Genomic DNA, 18,146 nt, shown 5'->3' with positions numbered 1-18,146 from the left:
TAAAGTATTATTTTCCATTACTGCTTTCTCCTGAAGCTATTGGCAGTTTAGTGAAGAATCCCGTGCAGTGGATAAAGATTACCCTAAACCAGTGAGCATGTGGGGATCCATTCCTGGCTCCCCGAAAGGGGCCTTCCTCAGCGATGATGGAGGTGAGTCAGGCTGGGGGATGCTGCCCGAGAAAATGTCACAGCTGAATGCATGAAAAAAGAGAGCCAAGTCCATTAATCCAAAGCTGAGAGGGAAAATGTGACCTCAGTGCTAAAAAACTGGGGTGCAATAAGACCTTTGACTTGAAAACGTTCTGCTCTCACTTCTAATTTCATGCCGTAGTTCATGATCGTCTTTGGCATGTCTTTTTATAGCTCTGGAATTCAGAGCCTGGCTAGAATCTCATTTGATCAAGCATTTGTCGATGATTACATGGAATTATTAGTCACTAGTGTATTTATATACACTAATTAACATTCTAACTCTTTTCCACACAGCGTACACTTACTTCTACAAAGACACCAAATACTGGAGGTTCGATAACAAGCGAATGAAGGTTGACGCTGGATACCCGAGATCCATTTTAAATGATTTCATGGGCTGTCGGGTGCACTTTGATGCAGAAACGGACGTAAAACCCGACCATCGATCACCAGAGACGAACGACAAGAATCAAGATCCTGACAACGAAGAAAATACAGAAGATGGAATTGATGACGAAGAAGATGAGAAAAAGGAAGTAGATGTAATTTTAAGAGTGAACGAGACTGATGAACACATCATGACCCTCATTTTGGTGACTGTGCCTCTGGTTCTGGTGCTGTGCATTCTGGGAGTCATATACATCATAATCACCACACTCCAGAGGAAAGAGACGCCCAAAGTGTTAGTTCACTGCAAAAGATCCCTGCAGCAGTGGGTCTGAAAACACACTTTTGCTACCCAATAGTCAAACCTTTCCGCACATACGTTTTCTGAGAGACGCACACCTTGTCGTTTATGGTGCTCATCCCATCGAAAACCCCCTTCCCAATGTAGAATTTGCACTTTTGATTGTTTTGTGGTCATTTTTTACGTTTACGTGTTGCGAGTGATTCTTGAGCCCGTTTGGTTGTAGACTGTGGGAAACGTTGGATGTATGAAAACAAGCTCAGATCAGCACATTTCTTTCACATCCTCTACTAACTGGCCTCAATAATGGAGGAAACCGCAAACTCTGTTGCAAGGCCTTGCAGAAAGCGCAGGGTTAAAAGAAAAGTCAGGCTTAATAAATTGTCTCACGCACATTTAGCAGGGTTTATAGTCTCTTCCCCCGTGGAGCCTTGCCTGACTTGCATTACACAGATGTTGCTGATTTTGGACTTTATGGAGAGAAAAAGAGGGGGATGGGGGCTTGTAGCCTGCCAGCATTTCCTCTGCCTGAGTTCCACTGAGCGTGCCAAAGACGAGGAGGAGGGAGGAAAAGCCATTCGAGGCGTGGCTGTACTGTCATCATGACCTACATTAGCGTACCCCTACTTTCTCCCCCCTCAAAGTTTGTCTTCCTGTGGGACTTTCCTTTGTTTTCCCCACTGTACTTCCAGTCTCCCCCAGTTGTGAAGTTTTTGAGAGGCATTCCTGGCCTCGGATTGTGTCCGTCAGTGCCTTTCAAGGCTGAATCTGTGCCTTAATAGTGCAGACCATCACCACTGTGTTGGAAATGTACTTATTTTCACTGACTTCATAGTAGACTTTGTGCAGTTTGAGCAAAAAATGCTTTTCTTTGTTCACGTGGCCTTCAGTGTTTTAAACCTGTCTTTTTTGTATTTCATGTCAATATGAATGTGTTTGTGCTTTTGTTTTGTAGTGCCAAATGAAAAACTCTCCCTTAATTTGATGTTTTATTAGATTTGATTTGCATTGTTTTGTATTAAGAATCGAGTAAATCATGCAGGGCATGTATTGCTTTTGTTCACAGATATTATCTGGTATATAGCTTGCTCACAATAAAATGGAATATACGGATGTAAGTATCTCTTTAATTTTTTTTTGCTTCCTCTGCTGATTTTGCACTTCCTTCGTTTTGGTTGGAGTACAATAACACTTAAACAGTGTGTGTGTGTATATATAGCTTCCATTTTTTAATCTAAGCATATCAGTTACGTTATGGTAGTGTTGTGTAAATGTTATTTTCCTGCTATTGTGCTGAAGGTGCCAGATGTAGCCGTCTACCCATTGAATCAAGTCTACCTCCAAAGTGATTCCATTTGCTGAACAAAAAAAGACTTTTAGAAAGAGCTTACAAATTCAATTTATGATGCATGTCATCTGTTATTTTGACCATAAATGTCTTATAAATATTATATTATAGTAGTAATAGTATATTACCAAAACAATAGATAGTTTTTTGAGAACGATCTACTGTCATTCTTTGTATTGTTTTAGCTTAGATTTTGAAAGCTAACTCAGGATGCCAGTTTAGCATTCCACTAGCTAATTAGCCTGCTTATTTAACTTGCTCTTATGAAAATTAACCATGGTTTTACTACAAATAAAACCATGGTAACCACACATTAACCATACTTTTGCTAAACTAAACCATAGTTTAACCATGATATTTGTAGTAAAATTGTGGTTATACAAATGGTATTTATTCAATAGAAAAACATGTTTTTATTATAGTAAAATTGTAGTAACCATGTTTATTTTCTAAGGGTATAACCTCTGCAGTTGTTGAATTGTATCATACATTTAGTTTGATCGGACATTGCAAACAGCTACCCCAACTACCCCTTTAGTGAACTAGCTTAGCACACCACTAACCAATTAGTCCATTAGCTTAGCCTATATTTGCTAATGTTCAATATAATTTATATATATATAATGTTGAAAAAAACAGCATATGCTGGTTAGGTATGTTTTGACGCTGAGATGCTGGTTTAAGATGGTCCTTTGCTGGTTTATGCTGGTCCTTTGCCGGCACAGGGCCAGCATAAACCAGCAAAAGGGCCAGCATAAATCAGCAAAGGGCCAGCATAAACCAGCATCCCAGCGTCAAAACATACCTAACCAGCATATGCTGGTTTTTTCAACAGGGTGATTCATTATTTTAACTTATTTAGACCCACATAACTAATTTATCTAGAATAATGGCAACTTTTACAACAGTATTCATCAGTATTATATTATAGAAACAGGTCATCGTTTATATAAGTGTCTCCAAAATAGAATTGCAAAGTAACTTTCCTTTGGTCAGGAATTACAATGGCTACCCCAAATGCCCCTTCAGTGAACTAGCTTAGCATGCCACTAAGCAAGCTGTACACTTGCAAATACCCTTCGCAAATGTATGATTTTATATTTTTATACAGTATATATTATACTTTTAGCAACTGCAACCACCCTATCAGTGAACTAACCAATTGATCCACTAGTAGCCGTTATATATATTTTTATGATTTTGTTTTAGGCATTACAAACAGCTACCCTTGTAACCCCTTCAGTGAACTAGCTTAGCATTCTACTAGCCAATTGGTCTGCTAGCTTATACAAAAATATCAAACATTTCCAAAGGGTTTAGGCTATGTATGTATAATGTTCAGCTACTTTTTCAGGGAACCAGCTTAACACACCGCTAGTCAGTTAGCCTGCAAGTTTAGCCTGTACCCTGAATGTTTAATTAGAATTTTTTAATACATATACGTTTTTGTTTGATGGGGCATTACAGATATCCCCAAGGGTAGTAGGTAATGGTAGGATTGAATTGTTCATGACACTGTGAATCAAAAAAGATGCTTTTTAGTTACAGGTCAGGATCGTGTAGTCCAGATCGTGTAGGCTAACTGGATCAGCACAGCAGTTGAAGCTATAGCCATTTTTGTTCTTTTTATTTTACGTCACACCTGGCAAATAAGGTAGGGTGACCATACGTCCTCTTTTCCCCGAACATGGACCTAAAAAAATGCGTCAGGTGTTCTAATAATGCTACCTATCAAATTATGCTACCAACACTGTATCCTACTGTAAGGGTAGGTTTAGGGTTGGGGTAGGTGTACATGTTAAAGGGGTCATAGGATGCCCATTTTCCACAAGTTGATATGATTTTGTGGGGTCTTAATGAAAAGTCTTGCATAGTTTGGTTAAAATATCTCAATGGTAGTGTAAAAACCTTTTTTACCCTGTCAAAAACAGCTCTTTTCAGATCAAGCTGTTTTTGTAGCATTTTCCTTTAAATGTTAATGAGCTCTGCTGCCCCCGCCCCTCTCTTCCGAGCTGCTCTCAGAGAGACTGTTTACTTTAGCTGCATTCATCGTGAAACTTGTTAATTAGCACATTATTAGGAAAGGCGATTTGCAAAGATTCATTACAAAACATTATACTCACTTCTTCTGTAGATGAGGCTGGATCATGAATGATTTGCGCGAGCATAGATTCATTTATGTAGATCGGGGGCGCATTCCCTTCAGAAACAAATGTAATCCACTGCGAGTTCAGCAGCTCAGATCAGGGTGGGTCTAAGGTAAGACACCAGTCCAGTCTGTGCTGAAATGCTACTGTCAATCAAACTATCATGGGAGGGGCCTGTCTGTGGGACGGCACACAGACAGGCATCTGAGATCGGCTCGATTTGAGAAAGGGGAAAACATTTAACCAGATAAAAAAAAAAACACTGGGTGGATTTTTATCATTATAGGGTGGCTGTGTACACACACTGCCAACACGCATTTCAGTTCAAACAACTTGTAAAAGTGAATGTAGCATCATATGACCCTTTTAATAAAGCCTCACACCTTATTAATATCATGCTGGAAGCAAAACCTGATAGGTAGCCCTTTTCACTATCGAATTATGCTACCTGTTTTAATGGGAGGTAGCAAAATCTGACAGTGTAGCACAAATCGTCAGAACACCGGCCGGGATTACTTAATCGCCCAAAATGTCCGGGATTCGGCTGTTTTCTTAATCTCGCTCCCGCTGAATCTCTGACCATTGCCGCCTGCTCCCGCAACATGTGTTTCGCTCCCGCGATTTTTGTCCACTCCTTTAAACATTCTAATATATAGAATGCAGAGTATTTAAACCTCTTTTGAATGAGCGTTCGCGCTGTTCACCTTCACTTAGGATTACGCAATCACACGCACTCTTTGTAAAGGGAGCACATCTAGCAAGATCAGATATCTGTCAATGAGTTAAGGATCTGTTGAGCAGCAAATACTCCAGCATGGCCTTGTCAGTCATCTCTCCTTATTCTCGACCTGAGGTCAGTCAAATCTAACTCCTGCAGCTCTTCTTGGATGCAGGGTTGCCAAGTCCGCTTTTTCTACAGAATTGGGCTAGTTTTAAACTGTTGCCATGGGTTGATTTTCCCAAGTGGGTTAAAAGTTTGAAATATTGCATAAATTACATTTGTCTGAAATGCTTGTATTGAAACATTTTGCATTCTACCTATGAGAAAACCTTCATGGCCTTTTACATCAACTGTTCCCTCCTGGTGGAATGACCTGCCCAACTCAATCCAAGCAGCTGAGTCCATAATCATTTTCAAGAAAAAGCTGAAAACACATCTTTCGTCTTCATTTGACCCTCGAACTCAAGCACTCTCTATTATAATGCTAATTCAAATTTTATGTACTTGTTTTTTTTATTTAAAAAATGTTACCCTCTAACTTTTGCACTCTGTATTCTATTTCTATTCTAACTACTCATTTTATTTAAAAAGAAAAAAAGAGCCTTTAACACTAGCATTCTCTATTCTTTTTCTGTTCTATCTACTTGTTTTCTTTTTATTTATTATAAAAACAAAACAAGCAAACACGCACGCACGCAAAAAAACCCGTCCTCTCTTTGGAAAACTAAAATATGGTCACCCTAAATAAGGGAATTGCATGTTCACCTCAATAAACTCCTACATTGTTCATTTTTGTTTGTCTGTTGATAAAATAAGCTTACAATTTACATTAAACCCTGTAGTTAGTTATATCAACAAAAGCAAACATGCAATGGCCTACTTTTCTCATTTTAAAAATTTCCAAAAACAAACTCATGGGACCATTCGCTCCACTCTCTCCTAGGAGTATCCTGTTAGAGGATTAGATTTAACTCTCTGCTACATTTCCTCCAATCAGATTCTAGGGCACAGTGGTGACATGGGCCAGAGATATGCTTTAGGGGCTTACCTGCAATCAGTTTATGGTTTGCCTGAAAACGGCTGTGGTTTGTGTTTGTAAGGCAACCACTCGCCCTTGATCAGCTGCATTGGCCTTTCTTTCGCTGGTTCGGAGCTAATCCTGCCTTCATCTCATTATTGGATCTGCTGCTGTTTAGCTGCTCAGACCTAGCATAGCCATGGCATTGGCTTCTTAAAGCAATAAGTTAGACGCGGCCACCCTCAAAAGTCAAAGAATCACAGTAAACATGTTACTTATGTGGCATCTGATGAAATACAGAGTCCAGGTGCAGCACAGGGCATAGAGAGGCTAACAAAATTAGCATGTAGCATGAATTAGCTTTCTGGATGCTAAGTCCTCTCGCTGTCAACTCTGATTAGTTAATTACACAAAACCCAAATCTTATCAATTGGGTGTGAGAACGTGTTTTCTTTATGTTTTATACTTCTGTGTATACTAATGCAAACTCTGGGTTTAATGTTTTGCTGTTTTTGAACCGGGGCAGCAATCACCCAGAACACCCTTGTAATCACATGGCAACCACTCAGAAGAACACCTTAGCAACCTTATAGCAACCACTCAGAACATCTTGACATCATCCTGAAAAGTTTTGCATGGACAAATACCACTAATTTTCACACTTATCTTAAGGAAATGTACATATTTCGTAATAGTGCAAAACAATATAGCATTAGATATGTTGTCATTTTAAAGGGAACTGAATTGCACTATTTTTATTTATTAATATTAAGTAGATCAAATTCTTCACATTATAATTTTAACCTGGTTAACAGCTCCCATTGTTTTTAAGTGTAGTCTTGTGAGGGGTAGCACTGTCCTTCAAGATTTAATCCCGTTAGCTCAGTGCTGCCGCAATCCTAATCTGCACAGATTGCTGAAGTCTGCTCTGAATGGTCTCAATCCCCACGGAATGCCCAACCACTTCTAAACATTCAGGTAAAAAACTTGATTGTAATAACTGCCTTCCTGTCTGGAATCTGCCGTTTTGATGATGGTGCTCTAAAAGGGAGTAGTGATTTAGATCTGATGAGTGTTTTAGGATTAGCCAGTATATTAATCCTTTTTACCATAAGTAAAATTACATTTCTGAATTTGTTTTCAAGTTGACTTACTTTAAATAGTTAAACACTATTTAAACACCATTTATTAATTCTGCTTGTTCATTTCGGTTTCCTGTTCCATTCAAAAGTTTAGGGTCAGCAAGATTTTTTTTTATGTTTTTGAAATAAGTTTCACCTAAGCAGCATTTATTTGATCAGAAATATGGTAAAAATATTGTGAAATATTACTAAAATTTTAAAATGTATAAATGTTATAGTGTAAAAATGTAGTTTATTCCTGTGATAAATTACCATTACCCCAGTCTTCTGTCATGTGATCTTTCAGAAATCATTAATATGCCGATTTGGTGAATGTTTATTATGGTATTATGATCAATGTTGAAAACAGCCATGATACAATTTACTTTTTTTTTTAGTTTTTAGTTTTTTTTGTGGAAACCGTGATACATTTGTTCAGGATTCTTTGATTAACAAAATTTTACAAAGCACGGTTTTTTATTATTGTTTTATTTTTTGTAACAATGTAAAGGTCTTTACTGTCACTTTTGACAAATTGAATGCATTGCTTGCTGAATTAAAGTATTAATTTCTTCTTCTTTTTTTATAAATGTCCCCAAACCTTTGAACAGTAGTGTTTACAAATACATTAAGGTTGTAAAAGTTGACATACGCTAATACATTAGGGACTAATATGAAATAGAATAAACAGTAATATATTTATAAATGAGCATTAACCAATAATTCATGTTAACTATTGCATTAACATAAACTAACACACATGTTGTTATTGTAAAGTCTTGCAAAAGAACAAATGAATTTGCATTTAAATAAGATGTAAAAAAAAAAACTGCAAGGAAAATTTTTAGCTACATAAGTTATGTGCTGAAAAATAAAGATTTTCCTATAACAGAAATCAAAAAGAAAGCAAGTGCAAGTGAGTCTATTGATAGACTTTGTTTACACACAAAACTACTTGGAATTGCATTTATTTATGTATTTTCACCATTTTAGATGCTAACAGAGGTGATTAGTATTTTGGTCCTGAGAGCTAAACTTGCTTGGTAATTTTTGCTTTGTGCAAAACATTTAGATGGATAGAGTGAAAGATCAAAGAAGTGATTAAATTACTTTTGCTTGACTTCCTGAACACCCCTTGCCGTGCAACGGACAGCTAATCGTTTGAATGGCTGCCATATACTGGGCCTGCCATACTGGGTCTTTCATAACATCACATTTTATGTAAGACAATTGGGTCCAAAATAATCTTAGAGCGAGCCTGCCGTGAGAACTAGTCTGCAGACCCACAAAAAAACACTTTCATTGTTCTCCATCAAGCTTATCAAACCTCTTGTGTTTGCTAAAGGATGTGGCAAACGTGACATCATTCTATTTCTGAAACTGTTGTGGGGTTTCCCTGGAAAAGCGCCCTAATAGTTTGGATGAATAGAAACTTCATTGGGCTTTCCCAAGGATGAAATCCTTGTCTTGGAACTCCCTTTAAATAGTGTCGACTAAAGCATAAGACACACAAATTAGCTCTGAAGGAGGGTCCTGGGTTTTAAGTTAAGCTTGACAAGGATGAAACATAATTAACTGTAACTTATTTCAGGTTAAGACTCAAACAATCGGAGTTTATGGCATTTTTCCATAGTCTATTCCATCATCAGCGCGTATTTATTGAGTTTTTCCTTCCCTCAGGATGTTTAACTGGGTGGTGAAGGTTGTGCCACATCCTCATGATACACAGGAGGATCTGGGGGAGGAGGCGATCACTGCGGTAAACCCACAAGCCCATTAACATGGACTCATAATGCACACCTCACAAATATCTGTGACTCTATTTAACAGTGCAAATAATCTGATTGACACTAAATGGGGTCATGACCTACAACAAGTGTTTTAGTGTTTTACAACCATGAATTGGAAATTTATGTAGCCTAGTTATTTGTAGTTTGAAACCCCTGGCCTAGTGGTTAATGTACGTGATCTGACATAATGAGCCATGGTGCTCATGTGGATAATGCAAGTTCGAATCTTGCTTGCAACATTTTATAAACCCATTCCCTTTTCCACACCCCATAATTTCCTGTCTTCCCTTTCTATATTATATCTATAAAACTGTTAAAAAGGCAAATAATAAATTAAAAAATGAATCTGAATATTACTTTATTAATTCCTAGATATAAAAAATGATGCTCATATATTATTGTCTTGCTGTTGCATTGATGTCCTCTCATATAGTGAACCTCTAATTCTCTTAAATCTCCCTCTGAAGAATGGAAAAACATCAAATCGAGGTACATTTACAGCACTCTTACTGATTTAATGTGTTGCAACATGATTGTTTATTAGGTTCAATGTAAAATATATGGTCACACTTTATATTTGGTGGCCTTACAATGTACTAACATAGTAACAAGACTATGGTTTTTCTGCAAAATTCCCACATTTACTGCTAATGAGTGTGGGGTATGATTAGGTTTTGGGGTAAAGGTTGGGTTATGGATATAGTTATAGGAATGTTAAAAAGTGCAAGTGTTTTAAATCAAAACAAGTATAGTACATAATGTATATAGTATCAAATGGTTCAGAACATATAAGGCCAACTAATATAAAGTGTAACTGTCCAAATATACTGCAGTACTATAAAATCAAAATATAATATACTAATGCACAATGAGCCTCTATCTCTCTTATTGTAATGCAGACAAGTGCAATCCAACCAAAACGGGCAGGGAGGAAGACCAATCATCTCAAACCTCAAAGGACAGGTGAGTCTTGACCGATCTCCCCAGTAAAGTACACAAAAGACATTCTCTGACTGTCTGGACAGGAAACATGCTGAAATCTGTATGTTTCAGTGTTCAGAGTGGTATGTTGAACTGGATCTCCAACGGTTTTGCGAGTGCTCTGCCCCAACCTGCAGTGAGTCCTCTTCTTATGAGAGCCAACCCTGATGCTAAAGTATTGATTTCATGTCAACTAAAGTAGTTTGATATTTAATACCATTTGGTATTGCATATTAATGTGCATTCAAAGCAAATGTATTTTTTTATTTATTTTGCAGTCGCTTCAGGATGAAGGTTCTACGGACAGGTAAGACAATGAATAGTATTCTTATCAAGAACATCAGTCCACTGAGGAGTCACTGTGCATGAAGTGTGTTTGACAGCATGGAGGCTGTACAGTGAGCCCTCTCTGTCTGCCAGGGCTGGAGTTATTGGCTGGATCTCACAAGGAATTGGAAAGGTGGTCCCGCAGCCTGATGAGAAATACATACGGGACGAGACTCCAGAATCTGAAGAAGTCACAGTGGTTAGAAAACTATGTGCAAGACTTCATTTTTATCAGAATAGTAGAAATAACCAAAAAAGATCAAAATGATCTAAACCTTAATATATGATTAAAAGCTTACAATACATACATTTAACAACAGATTAATGTTCTAATATTTATTATTTAAAACATTTACTATTTAAGAGTATAAGCAGATACATGTATTTATATTTTAGAAAACGATTAATTAAATAAAATATATTAATCTTAATATTATTCATTTGGAAACAGTACCTATCTGATGTATATCTAAAAAAGAAAAGTTCAAGACAAACTTCTGAAACCGTATATGCGTATTATTATTCTAATTAATTAGAGTCATATTAATAATCAATAGTAAATAATTAATAAATATTAACTTTGTATGATACATTTTAACAACTTTAAAAATGAATATATTTCTGCTGTTTGTTTTACACTTTCTGTTTTCATTTGCTTTTACTATTTACTTAAGGTCAAAATTAATGATTAGCCGATTCATATTTATTATATTTAATAAATGCAACAAATGCTCTTAAGAATATATTTAGAAATGTAAACAAAATCATAAAATGCATTTATTATTCATTTAAAAAAAACATTTTAATAATATATCGCTATCGTTTGTTCACTTGTCTAAAACTATATTATCATTAAATTAGTTAATTCATTAGAATTATAAATAGTGACTTTATATGGTACATGTGATGTACATTTATATGTCAAAAATGTTGAATTCTTGCAAATCACAATTACATTGCACACATACACACAACACAATTACAAAACATAATTGTCTGCTGTTTCATTTGTTTTCTTTTCATTTTCATTTTCTTTTTTTGGTTTGCTTCAGGTTTATGAGGCAAAGGACCTTCCAGGTGTGTATCAGTCAGTCTATTAAGAAAAACAGTTGAATTAATAAACTGTATGGGTGGGTTACATTTACTGTGTATACACCAGATCAGGAGCCTTTGGCACATATACCAGTAGTAGAGCTGGTGTCAGAAGACGAGATGTCGGAGGTGGAACCAGCCGATCAGTTCCCTCCTAAGTGAGTGTCATTCTGTGAAGCACACGGGGGGAAAGTTGGCATTGTTAGGTGCAAATTGGGTGCCTTTAGTCCAGGGTTCCTCAAATCTTACTCTGGAGGACCAATGCACAGCAGAGTTTAGCTCCAACCCTGATCAAACTCAGCTACCTGTGATTTTCTAATGATCCTGAAGACATTGATTAGCATGATCAGGTGTGTTTGATTAGGGTTAGAGCTAAACTCTGCAGGAAAGTGAATCTCGTGGGCCAGATTTGAGGATCCCTGCTTTAGTTTATTGAAGGTGTTTGCTAAGGCAAGTATCTTTATTGCTATTATCCGTACTCAAAATCATATATAGCCACCTGAATCTAGAGACTTAAAGAAATAGTTCACCCAAAAATAAAAATGTACCAACCCCCTGGCCATCCAAGATGTAGATGAATTGTTTATTTCAATGTGTGAACAGTGTAATGAACTGGATAAAGAGTGGCTTCCAGAACGCTATACCGCACCATGTGACCAGACACCCAAATTCCAGTTCTTCCACGCCGAGGTCATCACAGTGCTCAAACAAAGGTATTTTTAGCTATATTTATAGCTATAAACTAGCTATATTTTTAAAGATTGTAACTGTTTAGCTTCATATTTGCTTTGGTTCAGTTTATTCACCTCCTCCAGAGTCGATAACCAGCGTGACGGAGATCGATTCAAAACCTCCCAGGTGAGTCACGTCAAATTTGATTCTCTCTTTTGCAATTGCTTACTGGAAAACTGGCATAGATGTACACTTCATGTCCCTCTTGTTTTCAGTATGGTGGGCTGGATTGTTCAGGGTCTGGGCCTTTCAATACCACAACCGGTGCTTAAAAACAAAGAAGGATGTTTGGTAAGTGAGGTGTAAAGCTTTGACGGTATTAGCTCAGGTTTTATAGATGTTTCCCGATACTGACTCCCTTTCTTTCCATCAGGAGGACGGGAAGATTGTGCAAAATGGTGAGTAAGATGTTCCTCTTTCAACACAGTTTACACAGTTTTTAGTAACAAACTCGGTTTGTTTCCTGGAAACTCTAGCGTGGTTTCAGTAGAATATGAAAGCACAAAGATCACTGCATGGGTAACAACATGACCCACTCTGTGAGACATCAAAATACAAGTAGAAAAACTTGAGGGTGAGTGGTTCTGTTGCAGTGTAGGACAAACTCATAACTCAGTCCATCTTCTCCTTCTGTTACAGGGGAGAGGACACTGAGAACCCTTTAAACAAAAGGAGAGAGAGCGCAACACAGCATTACACAGTCACAGAAAAATGGACAGTGGAGACAGATGCATTTGAAGAAGAACAGTGACTTTGTAGCTTTCTTGAATGAACAGGCAGCTATGAAAATCTACTGAATGTAATGCCCGACTTTCTCTGTACTGTATAACAAATATATTTTTAAAAACCTTTGTTTAACTTACTGTATGACTAGCCAAAAACATATATATTTTTAATAACATTTATGTTTAACTTAAAATTAGACTCTCAGTATTGTATGAATAGCTGGCGTCTCTCAGATGGGTGTTTGTTGTTGCTGCTGCAGTGATCTTTATAAACTGACATTTAGTTTGGCTTGACTGTACTTGTCTTAAAACATTTATGATCCTCATGAGATGTAATTATCATTCATTTTACGGCAAGTTTCCCTAATATGTGTTAAAAATGTACTCAAATGAAAAGAGTAGAAAGAACACATTATTTTAAAAAGAGAAAAAAGTTGTATTGCCTTGACTTATAATTGTGGCTACTCTGAGGCTGCTTTTAAGACATGTACATTACCGTTTAAAAGTTTGGGGTCAGTAAGATTTTTTTAAAGTGTTTTTTGAAGAAATCTGTCATGCTCACCAAAATAGAAATATTGTGAAAACTTGTTATAGTTTAAATAACTCTTTGAATATTTTTTAAGATGTTGTTTAACTTAAATTTTCAGGATCCTTACTCCAGTATTCAGTGTCACATGAACCTTCAGAAATCATATTGATTTGCTGCTCAAGAAACAATTATTATTATCAATTTTGAAAACTGTTGTGCTTCTTATTAATATTTTTGTGAATACCATGATAAAAAAAATTCTGGATTCTTTAATGAAAAAAAATTCAAAAGAACAGCGTTTATTTGAAATAGAAATATATTTTTTACTGTCACTTTTGATCAATTTAATGCATCCTTGCTGAATAAAATAATTAATTTCTTAAAAATCTTACTGGCCCCAAACTTTGAACAGTGGTGTACACTTTATATGTTTTCATTTATTGTCATTTAATCTGTATATATTTAATGTATATTAATATTTTATATTCTTGATGTAATATTGTATTAATGCATTTCATTAATAAAGGAAATTAATAATTGCACTCATGTGTAAAGGGTTCAGTCTCTATTGGCATAATAATAATAATAATAATAAAATACCTTGGAAAAACACATACAGATAACTTTGCTCTCAACCACAGTAAATAACCATAATTAATAAAATAAATAAGATTTTTTTTTGAGAGAAACCTTTTAAAATATATCCTTTTACAATCTTACAGATATTTCCTGTTTTCTAAGCAATCAAATGTCAGTGTGTCCTGGTGTTTGAAATATTAAAAGTAAAGGAATTATTAAAGCAAACCAAATGTAAATTATTGACCTGGATATCTGTTCTGTTCAAAAATACCTCATCACATTAAATTTAAGAGGACAAAAAAACCAGCACAGTAATGAAAATAAACATGACATTTTTTTTTGTTTCTAATGTGAAGTTTTAAAACAGTCCTCAAGCATGGCTGTGTCTTCAGCAGGCAGTGCTCGGTCAGCTCCTGCAGACCTCGTTCTTGAGGAGATTGACTCTGAAGATGAGGCTCAAGAAAAAACTTGTCCAACAACGAACTCGCAGCCAAATTCACAACCTCAAACACCTTGGTCACCAGAACAATCTCTTCCACTGAGTGTCATCACACCCTCACAAGCACACATAGAACTGGAGGACGCAGAGACCCAAACTGCACGATGGACGCCCATGATCGAGAACATCAGGAGAGAGGCGGAGGACACCGCCATATTATTTATGGAGGAACGGTAATACATTTCTCTCTTGCTGGACACACAGTGGCAGCTTGATGATCAAGTATTTGAAGTAACAGACTTAAAGGAAGAGTTCACCCAGAAATGAAAATTTGCTGAGGATTTATTCACCCTCAGGCCATCCAAGATGTACAAGAGTTTATTTCTTAATCAGAACAGATTTGATGACATTTTGCATTGTCACTTGCTCACCAATGGATCCTCTGCAGTGAATGGGTGCCGTCAGAATGAGAGTCCAAACGGCTGATAAAAACATCACAATAATCCACAAACCATCAATTAATGTCTTGTGTAACAAAAAGCTACAGGTTTTTAAGAAACAAATCCATCATCAAGGCATTTTAACTTCAACCCGTTGCTTTCAGCTAAAATACTAGTCCTCTATCCATAATATTGCTTTCACCTGTATAAAAGTCATCTCTTCTGAATCAAGGGGAAAATATGCTCAGATCAACCACTATTTACAAGCAAAAATAGTCCAAATTAGCACTTTGGAAATTTAATGGTGGATTTTGATGCAAGACCCCAACAGGGGATGGACTTTATCACTGAAAAGCATGATTATGGACTTTGGCCAGAAATAAAAGTTTAAAGTTAAAATGTCTTGATGGATTTGTTTCTTAAAAATACACAGCTTTTCACTTCACAAGACGTTAATTGATGGACTGGAGTTGTGTGGATTATTGAGATGTTTTTATAAGCTGTTTGAACTCTCATTCTGACGGCACCCATGTACTGCAGAAGATCCATTGGTGAGCCAGTGATAATGCTAAATTTCTCCAAACCTGTTCCCATGAAGAATCAAACTCATCTACATCTTGGATGGCCTAAGAGTGAGTAAATTTTCATTTTTGGGTCAACTATTCCTTTAAGAGTGAAAAACAAGCCTTATTTGTGGTGCTGTTCTCTGGTGCAGGTTGATACTGGAGCGTCTGGCGATGGCTCGAATGGCAGAAGAGGTGGCACGGCAGACAGCAGAGATGGCTGTCAGGGAGTTGGCACAGGCCCGGTTTGGCATTCAGATCATTGCAGAAGAGCCAGAAGATGTTGATCAAGAGTAATTCATGCACACCAACAAAAAATCAATCAAACTAATCACTCTTTGTGTGTATGATAAATGTATATACTTTATATGCATACATACATACATACAGACAGACAAAAAATATGTTCAAAACCGTTTTTGCTTCTGAATATTTTGTGGAAATTGTGATTCATTACAATGGGTAGGGTAAGTAAGATTCAAAACTTATATAGTTTTATTCATGTTACAAAATATTTCAAATAATTGCTTTCTTTTGAACTTTCTATTCATCAAAGTCTCCTGAAAAAAAGTATAATGTTTCCCACAAAAATATTAAGCAGCACAACTGTTGGCTTTTCAGTGACCAATTCTTGAAATTTTACCATTTGTCCCTCTAATATTAAATATTTGGTAACATCCTTGATATGCATACCAAAACCTTAATAACTTGAATTTTTCTGTGTCACAGATTACAAGTGCTGCAGGAAGAGGAAAGTGATATAGAAGTCATACGAAATCAAATTGCAGAGTAAGACATACTGGGAATTTTTTTTATTATTATAAATTCAATCAACTGTTCTCATGCTTTCCTTGTAGCGAACATGTTTTATTTGTATTTCTCTGTATTTGTAGGCTATATCATTGTTTTATAACAATATGGCCACACATAATTACAATACCCGCATTTCCGGTGCACCGCTTAATATTTCAATATTATGTTGTGTCCTGGCAACCGCATAGCATCCCATAGAGACTCACGGTGCCCGCTCTGCGGTTGCTATAGTTACTAATCGCGCCTCTGATGCTTGTTTTCTGCCTCGACTCTGTGAAGGATGGCGCAGATTCCCCACTTCCAAAATAAACATTTTTATCGTTCTAGTTAATCGCGTCAATATATCATACAACTTCCATCACGTTAATTTATGAACAAACGGCACAAAAATGGATGGATATGGATACTGCGTTACCTGATGCATTCAGAGACCGCGTCTGATTTCAGAGTAAGTTCATTATAATAAACACGACGGTAACGCGTCAAGCCAGTTTATAGTTTATAATATTTTGGAAATGTTTAAGATTAACCAGAGATTCTTGGAAATCAAAACAGGCACATCTCAGTCTGTTGTTGCTCCATCATGCGAAAATTGTGCTTATGTGAGTTTATTTATAGCTGACACAAATGTGTTAGTTGCTTACCGATGTGATTAGCTTGTTGTTTAGATAAAAGCTGATGTCTGCTTCATGACTTGTGTATACACAGGTGTCAAGTACCTTCAGTTAAGGAGTTTCTTCCAGAAGGACAAGAGGCAGAGGCTGTAGACACTGCTTTCACAGTTCAAACCCCTGTGGAGGAGTTCAAGTCCTCTTCACCTCTACAGGAGGAACTAGAGCCTGAGCAGCTTCTCGACGAGGAGGAGCCCAGGGACTCCAGTGACGCCGAAGAAGAACCTGAGCCGATCACTCAGCAACCTCAGTCCATTACCAGCACCTCTGTCTCACGAACTGATTCACCGGTAATTCATGTATACTGTCCATCTAACTTTAAACTTGGTCTTCCTGTTAGTCCTCCGGCTTTATCTCTCTTACATTGTTTTACTTTTGTGACTTTCGCACATACTTATTATTCAGTGTGTAGCCTACACTAAGTAGGCTACATAAAACTCCCTCAGAAGTTAGATTGAATAAAGTACACTGTGCTCACACAAGCACAGTACTGCAGTGATCATATTTTTTCTTGGTATTAGTGCAGATTTTTGCCTCTCTGTGTTACAATGAAATGTGTTATATTACTATTATTTTGCTTTATGTAGGTGGAGAGTACAGCTCCTGAAGAGGAAAGCAGTGGTGAGTGTTTAGTCATTCAGAATAGATCATGTAAACACACTGATGCTAACATGATAAAAAGCCACAGAATGAAATCCCAACTGACATTATTTATTACTCAGATGAAAAAAATCACACACAGTGGCCCTAAAAATTATTTGGACATATTTAGACATTTAAAGGGGTCATATGATGTTGCTAAAAATAACATTATTTTGTGTATTTGGTGTAATGAAATGTGTTTATGCGGTTTAAGGTTCAAAAAACACATTCTTTTCCACATACTGTACATTATTGTTTCTCCTCTATGCCCCGCCTTTCTGAAACATGTTGATTTTTACAAAGCTCATCGGTCTGAAAAGCGAGGTGTGCTGTGATTGGCCAGCTATCCAGTGCGTTATGATTGGTCGAATACCTCAAGCGTGTGACGGAAATGTTACGCCCCTTACCCTACTGTGATGCCGTCCGGCCGGAGCAACGAGACAAAAACAATAAAACCCATTATAAACCAGGCATTCGTTGCATCCAGTGGGGACATAATTACTGATTATAATGACTTATACTGTCTTTTTACGCGTTGCGCTGCATTGCGCCGCGTAAACATAAAACCATGTCTGCATTTGTGATC

The 18,146-nt window shown here is 36.8% G+C and overlaps 2 protein-coding genes across 2 annotated transcripts in view; both read left to right on the top strand.

Moving 5' to 3' along the window:
• The window catches only part of mmp15a (matrix metallopeptidase 15a), an 11,336-nt gene extending 9,341 nt beyond the window's left edge, over positions 1-1,995 (top strand). The window contains exons 9-10 of the mRNA XM_016259250.1: positions 37-152; positions 489-1,995. Coding sequence (XP_016114736.1) covers positions 37-152; positions 489-916 — 544 coding nt within the window. The 3' untranslated portion in view covers positions 917-1,995. The remainder of the gene's footprint in view (positions 1-36; positions 153-488) is intronic.
• A 5,026-nt stretch (positions 1,996-7,021) lies between these two features.
• Positions 7,022-14,455, top strand: LOC107572832 (uncharacterized). Its single transcript, XM_016259267.1, has 15 exons — positions 7,022-7,094; positions 8,918-8,996; positions 9,495-9,516; positions 9,927-9,990; positions 10,081-10,183; positions 10,287-10,315; positions 10,429-10,534; positions 11,388-11,412; positions 11,495-11,585; positions 12,031-12,140; positions 12,225-12,285; positions 12,375-12,450; positions 12,533-12,557; positions 12,799-12,958; positions 14,388-14,455. The coding sequence occupies exons 2-14, from the start codon at positions 8,919-8,921 to the stop codon at positions 12,822-12,824; spliced, it is 816 nt and encodes a 271-aa protein (XP_016114753.1). The 5' UTR covers positions 7,022-7,094; position 8,918; the 3' UTR covers positions 12,825-12,958; positions 14,388-14,455.
• The last annotated feature ends 3,691 nt before the right edge of the window (positions 14,456-18,146 follow it).

Source organism: Sinocyclocheilus grahami, unplaced genomic scaffold (assembly GCF_001515645.1).
Source record: "Sinocyclocheilus grahami isolate Dianchi unplaced genomic scaffold, SAMN03320097.WGS_v1.1 scaffold30.1, whole genome shotgun sequence".
NCBI lineage: Eukaryota > Metazoa > Chordata > Actinopteri > Cypriniformes > Cyprinidae > Sinocyclocheilus > Sinocyclocheilus grahami.
This window is presented reverse-complemented; position numbering and strand designations above follow the sequence as displayed.

Bases quoted from the DNA above. Each gene is read 5' to 3' on its own strand.
- LOC107572832 (XM_016259267.1), top strand. From the start codon at position 8,919: ATGTTTAACTGGGTGGTGAAGGTTGTGCCACATCCTCATGATACACAG. The intron at 9,517-9,926 runs GTACATTTACAG...ATTGTAATGCAG, and splicing joins TGGAAAAACATCAAATCGAG to ACAAGTGCAATCCAACCAAA. The intron at 10,184-10,286 runs GTATTGATTTCA...TTTATTTTGCAG, and splicing joins GAGCCAACCCTGATGCTAAA to TCGCTTCAGGATGAAGGTTC.